Here is a 19595-nt window from a genome sequence, read left to right as displayed (position 1 = left end):
CAGAGCTTGTTTTTCTAGTAAATTCAAGCTGAATCATATATACAATTACTAGTAGAGAATAACTCTAAAAAAAGAGTACCAAGCATCAAGTAACTTAAGAAAATTCTTATGTATTTTCTATTGCTGCACTGTCCTAGTCTGATTTCTGTTGCTGTGATAAATACCATGACCAAAACAACTTGAGGGGAAAAGGTTTCATTTCACCATACAAGTTACAGTCCATTATCCAAAGAAGCCAGGGTAGGGGCTCAAAAAGACAGAAACTGCAGGAGAGACCACAGAGGAATGCTGCTCACTGGCTTGCTCTCCAAACTCAAGTCAGCCACCTTTTTATTTAGCTCGGGCCTGTCTTCCTAGATATGGCACTGCTAAGTGGGCTGGACCTCTCTACATCAATCAACAATCAAGAAAATACCTCACAGAAATGCCCAGAGACCAAATCTGATGGAGACAACTCCACATTCAGGGTCCCTCTACTAGGAGGTTAAAGTAACATCCAAGATTAGCCATTATGTGCATTAATACTCTTATTTTTTGAAATTTATTTTATTATGTGCATGTGGATGCTTGCGTGTCTGCCACTGAGGCGTGTAAAGGTCAGAGGACAACTATCAGAGTCCAGTCTCATCTTCCGCATCAGGTGGTTCTGAGGACTGAATTCAGGTCACCAGGCACGTAGCAAGTACCTCACACACTGAGCCATTTTGTCAGATTGCTATTTTATCTTCTAAAATGGCTAGACATGATTTCTCAAGATTAAAAAATGATATTTTTTTTAAAAAAAGGATTTTTTTTTCTGATACTCTCCAAGTTCTCAACAAATCATCCTCTACTCCCCACATCTAGGAGCCTCAAGGGGCAACAGCAGAATTTTGAATTCAGGCCAGGATGCCCAACGAACCAGCTGTTCCACAGGGTAAGGGAACAATATGAAAGGTGGGGGGTTAGAGAAGCAAACACTGCCCACTCATAGTTTAAAACCAACTAGTGCCAAAGTTTTGGTTTATTTCCTCTAAGGATGAGGGAAAGCATTGGCCACTACTCAAGGTTTCCAGAGCTGAAATCACAGCAGGTAAGGAGCATGCCCTCCCCTCCCTAATCCTGTGGCTTGCCTGGCCTACCAGTCAGACTTTTCTTGTCAACACCCTGCAACCACAGGCCAACTCAGCCTTCCCCAGCCTTCTTCCTCCACAACCCCTCTGGCTGGCTGTCCTAGGCTGCAGCTGCAAAGGACAATCACTCACAACTGTGTGGAGGAGGCCCAGGTGTCCTGGGAGACATTGGAAATCGCTCCTTGATTCTATCCCTCAGGTAGATCCATCCTCCTGCCCTCTCAGCCACAGATTACAGTACAGGATTAAAGAAAATTAATCTTAGCTTAGATCCCTCCTCTTATCCCCAACTCTGCAGCCCACTAACTTAATTTAAACATTCCCTCCTGGATTTTTCTAGCAGGTAAATTTGACATTGTCACTAGTTATATTATAAGCAAATAGTGATGAATCATTCCCAGAAATTAGTTTCGCATCAAGCCAATTACTGAAATGTCCAAGAGTAGCATGAGCTAAGTGGAGCCTGTGGCAGGATGTGTAATGTAAGATGTTACTGATACAAGGAATATAAATGACTCACCTTACAGAAGAATCATCCCCACTCCCCCCCACACACACTCACACAGATAAACTGAGAATCTCCATCCATAGTGATGATCACACCTCTCAGAGGGGCCTCAAAGCTGTCTGAGTCAGAAAACTGAAAACAGAAGTGGAAACAGCCTTAGGAGTGCCTGCCATTCTGTCACAATTGTTTTATGTGCCTATTTTAGTTCACTTTCCTTAAATGATTAAAAACAACTGTCCACTCTGCTTGTGTGAATATATATATAAAAATTTTCTTTTAATCAACATTTCTTTTTTGGAAAGAACAATGCTTCAAGACTTCATTCCATATTACTTAACTTAAAATAGTCTGGAAACCAAGGGAATCCATGCTTAATTTACAAAAACCACTATAACTTCTATAACTGAAAGATATGGGTTATCGTACATGCATTTGCATGTAGGATATAAATCAAATCTATGATCATACCACAGAAAACCCTAAATAACTATATGCCCCAGTGACAATCCCTACGACATGGTCATGCTAGGGCTGAGCAGATAAGGAAACGGAGACTATGTGTCAAAGCCAGTCTAACAAAATCCTGGTGCCCTCTACCACTAACTGTGAAACCCAGGCAAATTATCTAATGTCCACACCTGAGTTTGCAAATTAAGATGGGATAATAGTGTCCACTCCCAAAAAGTATCATGAAGATAAATACACTGATAAAAGCAAGGGCTCAAGGGGGTGCCAGGCACATTGTAAGTACTGCACAGAGCTATGTTGCTGGAATTGATGCTATAGATTTCCAGTTTGGAAGTAACTAGTCTTTGCAAGATCTTGACTAAGGTTCAAAATGTATGTTTTTCCAATCTGAGTATCTGAAAAGATATACAGAACTTCCAAATGCATACAAATTATTATTATTAGTGGGATAAGGAATTATGGGGTATCTGGTTACTATGGCAGCAACAGCCCCCTACACCTCCACTTAGGAATGGCTGAGAGGAAGGCAGCCACTATGAAGGCATCAAGCAAGTGGAAAGACAGAGAACACCTCAAATATGGCTCCTCCGTTCCCTCTGGCTCTCTTAACCGTCTGGGTCAGAGTTTATTGTCAAGAAAAGACTAGAATGTTTCTACACAAATACATAAAAGAATGATGAAGGTTTGAAATGTTTCTCAAGCAAGGTGTGTCAGCATTTTCATACAAATTTGAATTAAAGGAACTAAGAGCTAAACAATGAAACTGGTCACACAATGAAAAGTAGCAGGGTGACGATGGCGAAACAGCACTAGGCCTTTGCTTACTTGAATGAGCAGCTCTGCCCCAGGTTTGGCCAGCACTGTGCAAGCAAGCACACAGGAGGACAGGAGCTTTGCTTTGGGTGCTCCATAAAGCAACAAAGGAGCCATTTTCTTTATAGAGCCTAGTACCCAGCATTGCTGGGTACCAGGAAACTGGCTAACTAGAGAAAGCTAGTCACTGTACATGGTGGGGAAGGATATAGAAGCTCACAAGCAAAGAAGAAACCGCATGGATCTCAACCTGTACTACCAGTATCCTTCATGGGTGCTGCCTACTCAAGAGCTGGTGACACTGTTGGACAAAGCACAGGACTGAGGAAAGAAAATCAACCTCCAGCCACCAAGAAGGTAGTCTTAGAACATGGTTCCCATCCGTTAAATTGAGAAAGGCCAAGTGACATAGTGGAATTCAGGCTTGTGAGGAGCACAGGCTAAAGAAAGCCGTGCTATAGCACTGGAACACACTGCCTCACAGGCATCTGCACTCCCCTTCTGAGGGAGGCCGGCCCACAGCAGGGTACCCACCCCCTGCTTCCTTCCTTCATCTGTTCACATAGGCACTGGGCTCATCTTGAACTGAGTGGAGCCTTCCCATCTCTCTGGTACATACTGCAGCCACTCAATCTCAGGCTAGCCTCAAGAACTCACTTAAATGGCAAGTTCTTACATCTGTCTCCCTGTGCACATGAATTCCTCAAGAGGGCACTATGCCAAATCCATTTCTTCATTCTCACTGTCTAGAACACCAGCTGGTGCATAGCAGATGGCAAATACATCCTTCAACTAAACTACAGGTTTCTACCATGATGACAGAACAGTGCAGCAGCTCCAATCTGGAGAAGAGAATAGAAATGGCTCCATCCCAACTGCTACATAGCAGGAACATAGATTTGCGTTAAACATTACAGCTTGGGAGACTCAGTGCCACTCTTCTACTAGAATTTGATGGCATGAAATTAAATTCTACCAAAATAAGATAGCTTTTAAAGGAAGGGGTGCCAGATAATTACTTCAAAACTGATTTTTTTTAATATTTATAAGAATGTAACTCTGATCCTTTGCTGCCAGGAAAAGCAAACAATTAACCATGCCAAAGACTGACAACGTTTTAGATGTATGCTAAACAGTTCCATTTCTTTTGCTCCCTCAGAAATGGAAGGGGCTAGCTTAAGACTTGAAATAAAAACTTTCTCATTTTCCCAAACTAATGACAGCTACAGAGATAGAAACTTTACAGTGTCAAAAATACTTGGGTTTTCATTAGATTCTGACATGCAATAGAAATGTGAAACACGCACTCATTCACCAAAAGCTAACATGCCCAAACCAGATCCCCTGCCAGCAGAAGGTAAATACAAATCCTATTCCTTTTCAGTAGAAAAAAAGAAACCCAACACACTGCAGGAATAATCCTTCCATTTTTGTCTGCTTGCCTCTGCCTCTCTTTCACAATGACAAATTGATACGCACTCAAAAATGCCCCCAGTCACTTTGCTATGAGTTTTTAATTATTTTTGTTAGCAAAATTCCCCAGATCATATGCTAATGTGTTACTTTTAATTTTCTTTTCTAAAAGCTGAATTGAAATTCTGTTAAACCCCAGATACTGGCTGAGCAAGGTAAGGACGCATGTGTAGACCGCAAGGGGAACAAAGGAAGGAAGAACAGCTGTAGTCAGCAAGAACTGCCATTTCCTCCTATGAGGGACAAATAGGACCTCTAGAGTTCTGTGTGTGTGTGTGTGTGTGTGTGTGTGTGTGTGTGTCTGTCTGTCTGTCTGTCTGTCTGTCTGTCTGCATCTGTGTGTATGCATGTTAAAGAACTCTGGTCTTCTTAACTTTTAGGTGCCTCAAGAAAAAAAAACTAGACATGCTAAAAACCAAGCCTGCTGCACATGCACATGAGGAGGCAGTTGTTAGCATCAGGTGTCCTCCTCAAACATTCTCCACCTTATTTTCTGGGACAGGTTATCCCACCTGGATAACCTCGAGCTAAGCAGTTTGACTCAACTGGCAGTAGGGTATCACGAGGAAACACAAAGCATGGACCCTGGCACGCTGCAGTAACAGCAACAGATGGCTCATGCTGTTCCTGTAAATCTCCCTTTTAAAGAATGTTATGCCCCTCCCACACAAGTACAAGCTGACTACTCCTATTACAAAACAGAAAAGGAGGAGTCCTGAAATGGAACAATAAAACATCGTCAGTGCTTTAACATTTTTGGCAATATTAGGGATTGAATGTAGGGCCCTGCACAGGTTAGGCAGATGTTGAGGTATCACTATAGCCTTCCTCTATGCCTTCAAAAAAAAAAAAAGTACAGCTGCGACAAACTAAATCTCTGTATGTATCCTCAAGATAGGAATTTTAATTTCACTTTCTGTAGCAGGAACTGTAGGTTCAAGAAACTAATGGTGACAGCTTGATTTATGAATTTTGACATATTTCTTGAACTTGGATTATATTACAAAGAAGTGGAATTCTAAGCGAGTCAGATCATGCCTATACACTCAATCATCAAATCAATAAGCTGTAACTCTGAGCACACGGTGCAGGCAGGAGGACACAGACCTGAGACTGAAAAGCTCCTGCAGGGCTGGTGGCTCAAGGAGTAAGGGCCCCTGCTTGGACTTGGTGAACTCACACAGGGAAAGGACAGATCTGACTTCCAAGCTGTCCTCTTTTGTCTGTTTGTCCACAATTTAATGTCCATTTAATGTGTGTGTGGGCACACATTAAATAAATGAATAAATGAGGTGGAGGAGATCCTTCTATGCTCTGTCCTAGAACATATTGGAATAGATATAGAAAATACTTCGCCTCTTCAGTGGATAATACCAAGAGAAAAATTCAACTAGAAAAGCATTTGTGGTAGACCTGACAAGAAAAAAAAAAAGTACTCTCATCCCAAGGAAAATTCACTGGAATTCAAGCCATAAATTTGTCTTCAGTTTTCAGATTCACTAAGTAAGCCCCATGCTTGAGATCGTGTTACAGTTACACAGGAGGGAATTGTAAAGGACTGGCCTGCCAGCCTGCTCTAAATGTGAGAAACTGAAGAGCTTGTCACACTGCATATGCAAAGACACTAAACTGAACCATACAAAAGGCATAAGGCATACACTAAGTCAGAAAGTATTAAAATATCCCAAACAGGGCTGGCGAGATGGCTTAGTGGGTAAATTTGCTTGCCACCAAGCCTAACAACCTGAATTCAATCCACAGGACCTATACTGTGGAAGGCCAGAATCTCCACACATGCACAGTGACACACAAGGCCCCAAATACATACACACTGACTCAGCAAACAAATAAAACCTAAACATAAAACACTTGCAAAAGTTATCTCAAAATTAAAAATTTGAAGGAATTTTAATTTTCAGGTGCAAAGTTGTTTCTTTTATCTAGTCTTTGTTTACAAATAACTCCTGGAGCACATTCCATATTGTTGTAGTAACATACAACAACTTTTTAAAGACTGACTTTATTTTAGTTATATGCCTGTGTGTGAAGTGCTGAAGAGGCCTAGAGCTGGAGTTGCATTTGTGAGCCACCTAACATGGTCTCTGGGGACAGAATCTAGGCCCTCTACAAGAGCAATGCAATCCTAACTTCCAAGCCAGCTCTGTCCAGAGCCTACAACAAACATTTTTTAAGATAAATTGTTATAGGGCAACTGTTGCTGCTCAGTGGTAGAGTCTACCTACCATACAAGAGACCCTATGTTTGATCACAAGCAACAACAACAACAACAACATTATATGCATATGGAGAGGGCATGCTTTAAAAGAACCTAAAAGAACCACTGTGGGGAAGGGGGGAAGGGATCAGCAAGAGGACTGCAGGGGTGGAGAAGGACAGTGGGGAAGGGGATGACTAAGAACAAAGCAAATAGCATGTATGTCTGAAAATACTTGGAAACCTATATAACACTATAGAGTAACTTACATTTTTAATTTAAAAAATTAAAGATCACAAAAGATAAACCTTCACTTAGAAATTACCAGGTACAAATTTTAGAGAAAAAATTGACAAATATGCTTTTATGGTCACAGATGTTTAAGAACCTCTTTGCTAGAGGACAGTTCTGGACAGAAGGCCACGAGTTACATCTTCCTCATACCTGAACCTCACACAGTACTGACTTGTCTTAAATGAACTGATACAGGCAATGAAAGCTTTTGTGCACATATGTCAACCCAGAGATCACCAGGCACCAGCACCAAGGCTGGGAATTGCTACAAGGTGGAGGTAGCGGGAGGGAAAGAAGGAAGAACTACTGCCATTGGCAGGGAGCCTTTGGCAGAATGCACCCCACAAGCAACAAGTGCAAGTACTTTAATCAATGACATTTTTCTTTGGGACCCAAACAGAGGCACTCTCCATCTGGTCCACAAGGGGTTAAATGCAAACTAATCATTACAGCTATAATAAAGGAATACCTCATGTGTAAGTGCAGAAAGGAGAAGCTGGGAGGATTGATAGCACCTCTGCCATGACTCAGTAATGAAGTCTAGACACTTATATAGTTCATTCAGGAAGCAATCTCAACATCAGTTCCACAGCATGACCCAGGAAGGGCTGGCTTCCATAAATTTCTGAGTAGGTTGTCCAAAGTGCATTAACAAAGGGAGATGATATCCCATCCTACTGACTCTATGTCCTGGCGTTCCAGCTTTGCTCAGAAAGAACTATTCTGGGATGGCCACCCTAGAATCCTCTCTGACACCTAGATCCTCACCGACAGCCCTCTGTAACACAATTGTTAGGTAACAGTACCAGCACATATGTTAGCCCCTACTGACATTAATGTCATCTTCAGAACCTACAGCACCAAGTTTGCATTCAAACTGATTCAAATTTCAGTTGAATTAAATCACACTGAAATCTCTCTGAGCCTTGGTTTCTCCATTAGAAACTAATGGTGACAGTTCTGTCAATCTTTTTCAGCGTATTTTCTAGTGACCCAATGCAGATGCAAAAGACAGGAAACTGAAAAGACCATGCCTTACTCAGCTGCTGGACATCACATCCCAATGAACGACGTTATATGACAAGCAGAAATAAGATAGGGCTCAAAAGGCTTCTATGCAGACTCCAGAGGAACTAAGCGTTGTGTAAAGATTCTACCAAAGTCCATGTTGTCAACAGCTTCGTGGGTCAGGAGCAAAATCCCCAGATGTTCCTTATAGAACACAATCCTTTAAGCAAAACAACTGCATTTTTCACAAGTTGTGCCTGTTTGCAAGAGCCCTCACAGAGATCACTAGAGGGACAATGACTTCCCTACTCTCAGAGAAGATGATTCTTCTCCCCCCTGTGTCTCCCAGCCATTTGTATGAAATTCTGCTCTAATGGCAAGTGGTTTCTGGAGGTGCTAGAGTACACAGGCTGGGAAAGCCCCACTGGAGGGACTCCATCTATGAAGCCATGGGGAGGCCAAGATTTCTGGGTGCTACTGCTTTGGACTTCCCTATTCTTACTAGTAGTCTCTTACCCAAAGTAAGCCCCGCAAATTCCCTGGTTTTCTGGGTGAACTAGGGATTCCCCAGGGTCATCCTTTGGTATGTTCTTAGGAGCTTGTAGAGGAGAGACCACTGTTTCCCCAGGAAAGGAATACTCACAACATTCCTAGAATGGAACCTTCCCAAGAGGCAATCTTTCATCAACCAAATAATACTCTGAAAGTTGAGGACATTCATAGTTGTTGGAGAATCGAAGGAGAAACAGAGATGAAAGGACTACTGGAGTTTTTGGACATGAACCTAGAAGGAGCTAAAAGGGTCTAGGTGGATGGTCTATGGGCTGGTGATCTTCAGGAAGTCTACATTAGAGAGCAGGAGATCAGGGACAGATCTGGGAATTCTCAAGAAAACAAATCTAAATTCTACTATGGGTTCTGCCACACTACTGGACTGCCTCTCCTTTGCCGTCCCCAGCAAAACCTGCTCTGCAAGGCTACTCAGAGGTTGGAGCTGACAAACCTGTAAAAAGACGTGATGCAGCCACACAGCACTAAACAAAGAAATCATCCATTCCTTTCTTCCTTTAGTGAGATGAGGCAAATTCTCCTATCCTGGATCTTTATCTAGTCTTGGAAACATAAAGTCAAATGTATTCGTAGGCTCCAATTTGCATAGAAGCCAAACAAACCACCGAAACAACAGACAGGGAATTAGTGACTCACATATAAAGTACTATTCCCCAAACATCCACTTCCCCAGAACTGTAACAAAAAAGTTTTTGAAACTACTGAACTTTATCCCTTGCAGGAAAAATAAGCAAGGAAAATAGATTTTACTATCCAACTGGAATCAGGATTGAGCTACAAGAATAAAGAAGCTTCTGGAACATAAGGGCCAGCAATACTTTCAGGTTCCAGCCTTTTGTTAGCACAGGAAAGACACTGGGGTAGAGAGGCATTCTCACACTCAAAGAATGAATCCTTCGTGTTCTCCAGAGTGTTTGCTCTATTAGAGAACACACCAGCAACTTCCTGTGGGTCCCTGAGCCCTCCACAGAGCGCTTAGGTACACTCTACATTTATTTAGGGTGCAACCTGCTCCTGACTTAGGAACTATTTCATAAGCCGAAGGGTTACTACATCATGTTCCTGTAAGAGGCCACTCCAAATTTGCAACAAAACAATCACTGACAAGAGTACTCACCCGTGGGGAGCTCTTGAGTTGGGTTGGCTCGTTGGGTTATTAAAAAGTAAAGTGTCTTATTCTCCATCAACTTTCTTTTACAAAAATCAGTCCAGTAAGTTTCCAAGAGGGATTCAGTAGTCTGAGACAAATGCCTGCTCTATGAGGAGGAACATCCTAATGGTACACACCCTGGACAAAGCATACCCCACTACCGTGTCAGATTGTGAGAACTGTTAAATATTGCAGCATCTTACAAAGACTCTCTGTACTTTCAATCTTTACCCCCTATCTTGTTCAGAATGGACACTTCTACTATCCAATCAAGTATGCACATTTCCTTACCAGCTCTATGGTACTGTTAAGAATTCATAAACCTTTAAATTTCAGGTACTGTATTTTTCATTTCTAAAATTTCTATATTTTAGTTTCTATTTTTATTATATCTTTTAATTCATATAATACATATCGCACATTCACAATTACTGCTCCTTTATATATGTAAACTATGCTGTGGAAACTCTTACATTATATTCCTCTAAAGAGGCCTTTTTGTATGTTTGTTTGAGAGAACACATATTTTAGTTGACTTAAATGTAAATTACGGGGTCTGACAACTCAGATTTTAATAATTATTTTATCCACCACTCTTCTGCTTGGAGACTGCCAGGTTTTTATGTGAGTCAAGCATGAGTAAAGACCTAGTTTAAAAGACTTAGGTCAGGACTCTGTTCATCCAGAGATGGAGGATGCACAAGCCGAGGCTTTTCCTTCTCTCTCTCTCTCTCTCTCTCTCTCTCTCTCTCTCTCTCTCTCTCTCTCTCTCTCTCTCTCTCTCTCCCCTCCCCCCTCCCTTCCTTCCTTCCTTTTGAGACAGGGTCTTGCTACGTGTCCTAGGCTTGCCTTGAAGTAGTGAACCCCATGTTTGGTCCTCCCTGGGGCACAGATAATATGTGTGTCAACATGATTGGCTCCATGTCTCTGAAATATGCATTACTAGAAAAATTTCCAAAGTTGATAATCATTGTTTGTTGTTTCTCTTTGTTTGGTTTTTGAGACCAGACCTCACTCTGCAGCTCCAGCTAGCCTAGAATTGCAGAGATCCACTTGCCTCTGTGCCCGACTTGTCTTTGCTTTTATCTTATTGACTGTTCCCTACATCATAATAGAGTCTTAAATAAACAGACTTCAGACAAAACATTACTAATTTACAAGAAAGGAGAACTCCCCAAATACATTCAGGAGAACAACAATGCAAAAACTATAAAAATATGGGCCCTAAAGCAAAAGAATGTGATGGATGGGGCTAGCCACATAGCTCGGCAGATAAAAAGCACTTGCTGTCCAGCCTTTCAACCTAAGCTTGATTTCCATAATGGATGTTGAAAGGAGAAGAGCCACTTCACATGTGTGTATTGGCAAACATATGCCTACATGTCTTACACTTATGCATATAACACAGGCACATACAGCACTAAAATAAGAGGTAAAATAATTTCAAGTATGACATACCATGTTTATTTATAGAAAAAATATGTAATATTCTATTTATATTGCATATTAACATATATTCTTTTCAATCTATTTTCTAAGAACTCATGTGAGGACTTTATATGACCCCTGCCCAGAGAGAAGATAGTCTAAATTCTAAATGGCATATTACACGCGGCACACCAAGAAATAATCTTACTTTGTCTTGGTTTTCTTTATTCTTGTAGCACAGATTTCCAATCAGACGGATGAGATGAGACTTAAACCCTTCAGTCATGTGTTCGATGTCACCCTCTGCTTTTAGAGAGTCGGAGGGACTGAAGATGTTCGTGCTATCTTTTCCAACTTCATGAATCACTCGTAAAACATCTAGAGCAAATGAGTATAATTCATTTTCCATAATAAATTAGCCCAATATCTAAGTTCTCTATAAACAAACCTAATAGATTAAAATAAAGGCAGCGCCAACCCTCTTCAGGAATGACTCATGTGGGGGACAAAGAAGAGCCCTGGCCTAGTGCGCATCAGTTCATCCCCACACCGCCAGAAACACAGCAGCAGTAACAGTAACAGACCACTTCTTTCCTTTTAATTTTTTTTTTTAAGTCTCAGTTTGAAGGAGGCTGATTATAACAATTAGCCTCACTTGGCCTTTCTATCCACAAAGGAAACTTAGCTAAAATTTTGCAACTATTTTTTCTTATGATTTTCAATTTCAATTGATTTACATAAAAGCTGATGTGGTAACTTCGTCAAGTTAGTGTAAATCACAAGAGGTTTCAGTAATGACTTATAGCTTTCTCAATGGCCAAATAATCAAACTCAACCATGGACTGACATTAGCTATAATCACAAGAAATAATATTGCTATATACTATGAATATCCCAGGCAGCCAATAGAAACAGACAGTCTGCCAGCCTATAAATTATACATTATAAATTATATATTTCCATATTATTTTATTTAACCCTGTGAATAAACCCATTAAATGCAGACATCACTTTCACAGTTCTATATGAAACAATCAGCTGCAGAGCAGCTCCCTGGGCAGAGATGGAAGGCAATGCACATTTGTCCTAGCTTCAGAGTGAGACTCTGTTTGGTAACTTGATCTGATTATCAGCAAATCTACTGCACTCTAAGTAGAACTCTGTTAGTCAGATGTGACAGCATATGCCTTTAATCCCAGCACTCGAGAGGCAGAGGAACTCATCCCTGTGTGTTCAAGACCAGCCTAGTCTGCAGAGTGAGCTTCAGGGCAGTCAGGGCTACACAAGGAAACCCTTTCTTGAAAAACCAAAACCATACAACTCTGGGATGGAATTTGAAATGCCTTCTACAGATCACTGCTAATTCAACTACACTTGGGTGTATAAAGACATCTTTCTTATATACTGACATCCATAAAAAGGTACCTGACTTTTTTTTAAGGAAAGCACTGGACATTGACAAGCAAAACCTAGGGCTGGGTATCCACAGGAACCAAAGTTCTATTGAACTTAATTTGCAAACAGCTTTTGAGTAAAGTCAGAAGTACTTCAAATAATGGCTTCCTAATCATAAAAGGCTTCTGGTTTCAAGAGTAAATCTATAATGTGAGTGAAACACTCTTCTTTGTTCTCAAAAGTATAACTGGAGAAAAATCTTTTACCAGAGATTTTATAAACCAAAATAAATTTATAAATAAAATTTATGGTAAAATAAAACTTATGAAAATCACCCTTATCATCTGTAAATCCCCATCCTCAGTTTCATTGCAAACATTCCTCTGAGGTGACACCGCAGTATTTGCAGAAGGGCCTGCTTAGTCATCATACTACAAAGCAGGACCCCAGCTCCACAGCAGGGAAGAACAATGTGGCCTCAGCCTGAGCAACCTGAGCTGTGATCATTATACATAATTCCATCCAAGAAAAAAGTTCAAAGAATCTCAAGTGAAAACACCAAAGATAAGGGCTGTGTTTGAACTTATACCACAGAGTATATCGAAGGATTTTTAGCTGAAGTCCTGTGTGTGCCAGTTTACTCACCAATCACACGTTCCATCAGGCCAGGAAAAACCTGTAGGTAGCCGAGAAGCTCAGTGTTGGACGTCATTTCACACAAGACGTCCAGGAGCCGAATCGTAACCAGGGCTTCCTAAAATGAAAAGAAAACCTCGTTGCTAGGAACCAGAATTTCAGTTTTGACTGTTATAAATAACAGTGAGAGAATAAAATGCTCTATCACAGACTATGTGACACCTCTATCTGCAGAGAGAAACAGAACTGGTGGAATATTCTTGAAGGGTTACTGTCAGCCCCATCAAGGGGGCAGGGTCGTATGTCATTATGTGTCTTCTTGGAGCAAAGACATAACAAAGCTCTTGCTGAAGCAAAAACCCTGGGGGGCGGGGATGTTCAAAGATACACATTTTGAATGGTGCACCAATCCACTAGAAGACTGTTATAACACTTTGCAATTTTGTTAAAAGATGTATTTCACTTTTAGTTCTATGCACACACTTGACCTTGCACATGAGAGCGGCTCCCAGGGGACCCAGAAGCCTTCTCCTTCTCACTGGCCTTGAGCTCACTGGTTACTGTAGCCTTCAGGGGCTGTGAGCCTCAGGCTTTGTCTGTCTGTCTCTGCCTCCTCAGTACTGAGATTACAACAGCACACCACCACACCTGGCTTTTCCACATTGAGTTCTGGGGATCAAATTCAGGTCCTAAAGCCTATATGGCAAGTACTTCTTATCTCCATAGTCCTACCTTTACTCTTGGTTTCAATAGAGTAAGTTTTAAAATCTTTAATTATGTATAAGAGTGTGTGTGTGTGTCTGTGTGTGCGCGCGCGCGTGGTGTGTGGGGGGTGTGGGTGTGGGTGTCGGTGGGTGTGGGTGTCTATCGGTGGATGTGGGTGTATGTGCAGGTGACCACAGAGACCAAAAGCACTTGTGAGCAGAGAACTAAACCCAGGTCCTCTAAAAGAATTGTACCACTGCTAAGCCAACTCTCCAGCCCTTACTAGAATTTTGTTTTGTTTGGTTTGGGACATGGTTTCTCTGTGTAGTCTTGGATGACCTAGAACTCACTCTGTAGGTCAGGCTGGTCTCGAACTCAGAGATCTACCTGTCTCTGGCCCTCAAGTGTGCACCACCACCATCCAGCCAAAAGAATTAAACTGACTTCCTTTCTGTCAGTAACATGGAATCTCGGAGAAAAATAACTATGTCTAAATAGTGAAACCTCATTCAATGCTTGAAGACCATTCAGCAGAGCCACTGAGAGTGCTTGGCAGGTAAAGGCTCTGGCTCCCAAGCCATACAACCTAAGCTCCATCCCTGATATCAAGAGGTGGGAAGCAGAGATCTCATTTTCCTGAGTCGTCTTGTGACCGCCACACTCCTACAGGCACATACACATGCCACACCTTACAGGGCCAAATAAATAAATTAGTAAGTAAATGATTACAAAATTTGCAAAGGCTAAATTCCTTTAAAAAAGAAAAACACACCCAGTAAATCTACCTGTATGCAAATGGAAGAAGAAGCAGCCACATGTGTGGGAAAGCCACACTAGAGAACAGTGCATCACCACAGTGAAAAGGAGGCCAAGAAACTTAAGGTGTGGACACACAAGGAAGGCCTTCGTCAGCAGCACAAACTGACACATAAACGCCCCTGCAGAGCAGAGGTGGGAGCTGGGCAGATCAGAAACTGCTTAACTTTGTTTCACTGACATCACCTGAAGAACTGTTTACAGAAAAGTGAAATATGAGCAAAAGTGAAAGGGCAAAAATATGATCCTTATCAGCCCGTGCAATCAGAGATACCATTCCTACTCGTTCCACGGGCTCATACTAATTGCTACTGCGAAAAGTTGCTTAATATGGGGCTGCAAGAACCAAATGACTGCAAACCCCTCCAACTAACACAATTCTGAAAGTGCACAGGAATCAGGAAATATAAATCTTTCAAAGGAAAGGTGAGGCTCAGGACGAGTAACTAAGATACAATAAACTCAACCTTAACCTATGCCAAAACTGACTAAGTTTGTATCAAAGCCGGAAATGGGTATATAAAGTCCAGCCAAGGGCCAGCATAGACACCTGAGCACTCGACTACTTCTGCAAAGAAGCATATAAAGAAAGCCTCAGCACTTTCAAACTACATGGGCAAAACACCTCCATAAACAACAGCTATTTTTAGTCACAGACTTCTGAGAATGTTATTCATTGTATCAACTGTCTTGTCCTTCTAAGAAATCACTGCTGGCCAGTGGCTGGCAGAGGCGAAGACAGAGCCTTGATGTGCACTCACTGACTTCCATGATGACCCTGACAACCAACCAACAGCCAGGCCATAAACACCTAGATATGAACCACAGGCTCTCCTCAGCAGTTAACATCACCCAACTCCAGCATAGGATTTGAGAACATGGCATATTGGAATATTGGTTCAAGGGTCTTCTTCAAGCCTACTGTAGCTCTTTATCCCCATTTCTATCTCAAAGTATAGTATATGCAAATTAGCATGTTTCCTCCTCTCTTACAGAAACTACTATTTGAAGGAAAAATATAAATTTTTCTACATAAAAAATTAGAGGCTGAAGAGATGGATCAGCAGGTGAGAGCATATGTAAGCTTAAGGCCCTGAGTTTGAATCCTTGGTTTTATATATATATATATATATACATATACACATACACACACACATATATAAATTTTATGTGTTTTTATATATATATATAAATATATAAATATATATAAACTGCATGTGCCTACAACCCAGCACTGGGGCAGAGGCGGGGAACCCAGAGAGAGCCGAAACCCATCGGCCTAGCCAAAAGGCAAGCTACCAGTTCAATAAGCGACCCTGTTTCAAGACAGTAAGATGGGAAGCAATAAAGGAAGACATCTAACATCTGCTCTGGCTTCTTCATATACACCCATGAACATGTGCATATTCCCTACACATATCACACTCACATGCATGTGCTCCTGCACACACGTGTATACACATATACTAGAGAGAGCGCGTGAGAGCGCAGGTGTATCTCACTATAATATTAAAATTATTTTACACAAGTCTTGTGAACAATTTAAAGCCAGGTGTGATTTAACAAATATTGAAGGTTTTTTTTTTTAATGTTTCCTAGAAAATTATGTTTTAAAATGTTTTTCAATCACGCCTCACTGCTCCCCCTGCTGGGAACAAAAGCAACTGTCCCCAGAAAGGTAAGTCAGTGCTGAGATGTCCTCCTTATGTTTACAGGAAGAGAACTCTTGTCTACCTGAAGGCAACAAATACAACAACCAACTGGCCTTGAATTCAACCACAAAGAAGACAGTGCACTCTCACTGTGACAAAATATCACAAGCATGACTTCAATTATGCCAGAAGTGAAGAAATTCCCAAGTTCACGTGTCACTACCCAGGGCACACCATGATCTCTTTTCTGCTTTGCCAAACACCTTTCCATGCTGAGGGAGCATCCACCCCAGAGTGCAAGCTCACCCACCAAACCACTGCCAAAAGCACTCCTGCATCACCCACTAAAGTATATTTAAACTCTGCTCCACTGAGGTATGGTTTATATGCAATGCATAACTTTAAGTATACAAAACAGAGGCTATCAAACTACACAGCTATGAGTAACATTTCAAAAAGTTCCCTGTATCCCCATGGGATTATGTTCATCCCTGACTTAAGCCCCAGAGAACATGTGACCTGTTCTCCGTCATTATCCATGCGTCTAACCTACTTCTAAATCTCACCGAAATGGCGCCCTCGTAGCTTATCCACCTGCTCACATGCTGCTTCGGGACAGTCTTTCATTCGGTTCCAGAGCTGCTTTTATTCTGCTACTGAGCAGCTTCCAAGAGAGAACAATTCTGACTTTAACTCAAAGGAAAGGCCAAAGAAATAGGTATAAGCAGAGGTTTTCCAGTGAAAAAAAGGTAGGATAGAATTACTGCCAACTAGTTTCAGTAGCCTTTAGTAGAGAAGGGGTCAAGAAAGGAGAATGTGACGAGGTTAACTGGGGGGTTGAGGAGAGGTAGAAAGAGTGGGAGGGTGGCGTCAGAAAGCGCCTACCCTAGGTAGGAAAAAAACTTTTTAAAAACAGCTCAGAAACCTGTATTGAGAAGTTGTTTGTTTGTTTGTTCATTTTATGATATTTTATTTTATTTTATTTTAAAAGATTTATTTTTCTATATGTATGAGATTTCATATGCCTGGTGTACGTCCTCAGAGTCCTAAAACATGTCACATTTCCTAAAAGCGAAACTATAGATGGTTTTCAACTGCCAGGCAGGCCCTGGGAAGCTAGCTCAGGCCTTCTGCAAGAGCAGCAGGGGAGTATGGGCACTTACAACGATATGACTATGGAACATGACTGCAGCACTGAGGGCAATGAGCAGAAGCAGAAATAACACGGCTCATTATAAGGGGTAACCCCATCCATGCATTCATTCCGAAAATCCATCTATGTACGTGTCTTTAACACATGCCTGTAGACCCATGTCTAACTGAAAGTATCAGCAGAATTACTTGACAAGTTATTAATGTGGGCAGGGTTTTCCCTTATCTATAGTTTCTAAGTTATCTAACAAAGCCACCTATCACTTAAAATCTTTCAACAGGGGCTGGAGGGACGGGTCATCTATGAAGAACTCTCCCAGTGGACCCGAGTTCAGGTCCTAGCACTCACATAGGTGCCCTACAGTCACCTGTAACCCTAGTCCAGAGAGGATCTCACACCTTCTTTTGGCCTCCACAGACAACAAAACACACATATAAAGACAAATCTTGAAAACCTTTTAAGAAAGAAACCTCATAGATGTCTTGAATTAACTAGAAAACCCTTCTGCTCTTCCCCTCCAGGTTGAGATCTGTCTCCTTACCTTGTCCTCAGTGTGAGGTTCTGAGGTCAACTTCAGCACGTTCCTACTCTGATCCACAAATGAGTTTGCAATCAACTCAGCATGGCGCAAAAATATAGAGATGTCATCCTTTGTCAGCTGCTCTTCACCCACTATCTTGGCTATCATAATGTCTAACAGTGTGATCCTGAAAAACAAGAGTTTCACATGAGGACATAACACGTGTGCTGTGCAGTACCAAGAACGACTTCAGGAGGACAGTTTAAGAGTTAGTCACTCTTTTTAAACTTTATTTTAATATCTAGCTACTGATTACATACGTATTCAGACTTCCCTCACAGAAGAATTTGTTCCCAACAGATTCCAGCCCCTAAGGAAAGAAGACAGCACCCCAACACTTACAGTGCAGTTACTGCCCACAGCACAGGGGCAGGGAGTGTGCTTGCTGTTCACCATCAGGCCCGGAGCCACCAGCTCATGCTGAGTATAGCATTGTTTCATTAACTGAGCCACAAACATATTTTAAAATGTAGACAGCCCTGAACCAATCAGATATTCTAAAGCAGCTGGGCTAGAGACACAGTCTGACATCCCAAAGGATTCTTCTATGCCCTGTGCTCTCAAGTATGGTTCCTCATTTGACTCAAAGAATCTGGGAACATTTTGAGTAACACATTGTCTGCTTGCTTCTCAAGGATTCTCCATGCACAGGAGAAAAATGAACTTGGCACATAAACCTGCTGAGGAAAACGCTTGACTCAGTCCTAATGGCCTGCCAAAGGAAACTTCTGACCTAAGAATACAGTCACTTTTCCTCAGGAGACAAAGGGGTGCCAAGCTTTCACTTCACCCAAGACTCCCAGCACCCCTCCTCTCCAACAAGGACCTCTCTACTTCAGCCTGAACAAACAGCAATAAACAGTAACTTGTGATGCAATGGCTGAAGTCAGTCAGCAAAAAGGCCTCAGCATGCCCAGCGGTAGGAAGCATGCTACCTGGGTTACGCTCTACTGCCTAGTAGCTAGTATGACTAGGCTTTCTAAATGTTCTTCCACTACAATAAAGGCACACTACTTTGTGTAAACTATCTACCAGAAAACCATAAACATAGTAATAAATATTCTAAATAAACAAACTAGTAGTGCATGCTTTCAAACAATGAGTGCTTGAAACTGCTGTTATAAAATTGAGGAACTGCAACATTTTGTTCTTAAAAATTTTATTTTTATTTCCTTAGCATGCTTTTACTAAATAATAGCATCAGACTGAATACTCTATAAATTCTATATAAACCCTATATACATCACTGCCTGTTGTGGTTTCAGTGTGATGTTAACCAAGCAATGTAAACTCACCACTGCACAGACACATGTACTTAGAGGTCTATGTCAATGTGAAACCACCCAGAGTTCAGTTCGGGCTACTAGACACTATATGGAATGCTAAAGAGTCAAAACCATACTGCTTTGGGGGAAGGAGGTTACCTTTCCTGATTGCTGAGTTTGCCATACATAGCTTCCACCAATTCCGGGCTTTTCAGAAAGTGGTCTGTAATAATCAAGAATCTACAGGAAAAAGGAATGGAAATTTGGTTACTACAAACAATAAAACATGCCCATCCTCACCTATGTTATAAACCTATCCCATACAAAAGAAAAGCCTTTCACTTAAGTCAACTT

The 19595-nt window shown here is 41.5% G+C and overlaps 1 protein-coding gene across 1 annotated transcript in view; it reads right to left on the bottom strand.

Moving 5' to 3' along the window:
- Nucleotides 1-19595, bottom strand: part of Atxn10 (ataxin 10) — a 121477-nt gene that overhangs the window by 57774 nt on the left and 44108 nt on the right. Inside the window, exons 6-9 of the mRNA XM_052160825.1 lie at nucleotides 19401-19481; nucleotides 17938-18103; nucleotides 13080-13188; nucleotides 11248-11417 (exon numbers count right to left, since the gene is read on the bottom strand). Of these exons, the coding sequence (XP_052016785.1) occupies nucleotides 11248-11417; nucleotides 13080-13188; nucleotides 17938-18103; nucleotides 19401-19481 (526 nt within the window). The remainder of the gene's footprint in view (nucleotides 1-11247; nucleotides 11418-13079; nucleotides 13189-17937; nucleotides 18104-19400; nucleotides 19482-19595) is intronic.

This window comes from Apodemus sylvaticus, chromosome 17, assembly GCF_947179515.1.
Source record: "Apodemus sylvaticus chromosome 17, mApoSyl1.1, whole genome shotgun sequence".
In the NCBI taxonomy this organism is placed as follows: domain Eukaryota; kingdom Metazoa; phylum Chordata; class Mammalia; order Rodentia; family Muridae; genus Apodemus; species Apodemus sylvaticus.
The sequence above is the reverse complement of the archived record's forward strand: the minus strand, read 5'-3'. Positions and strand labels throughout refer to the sequence as shown.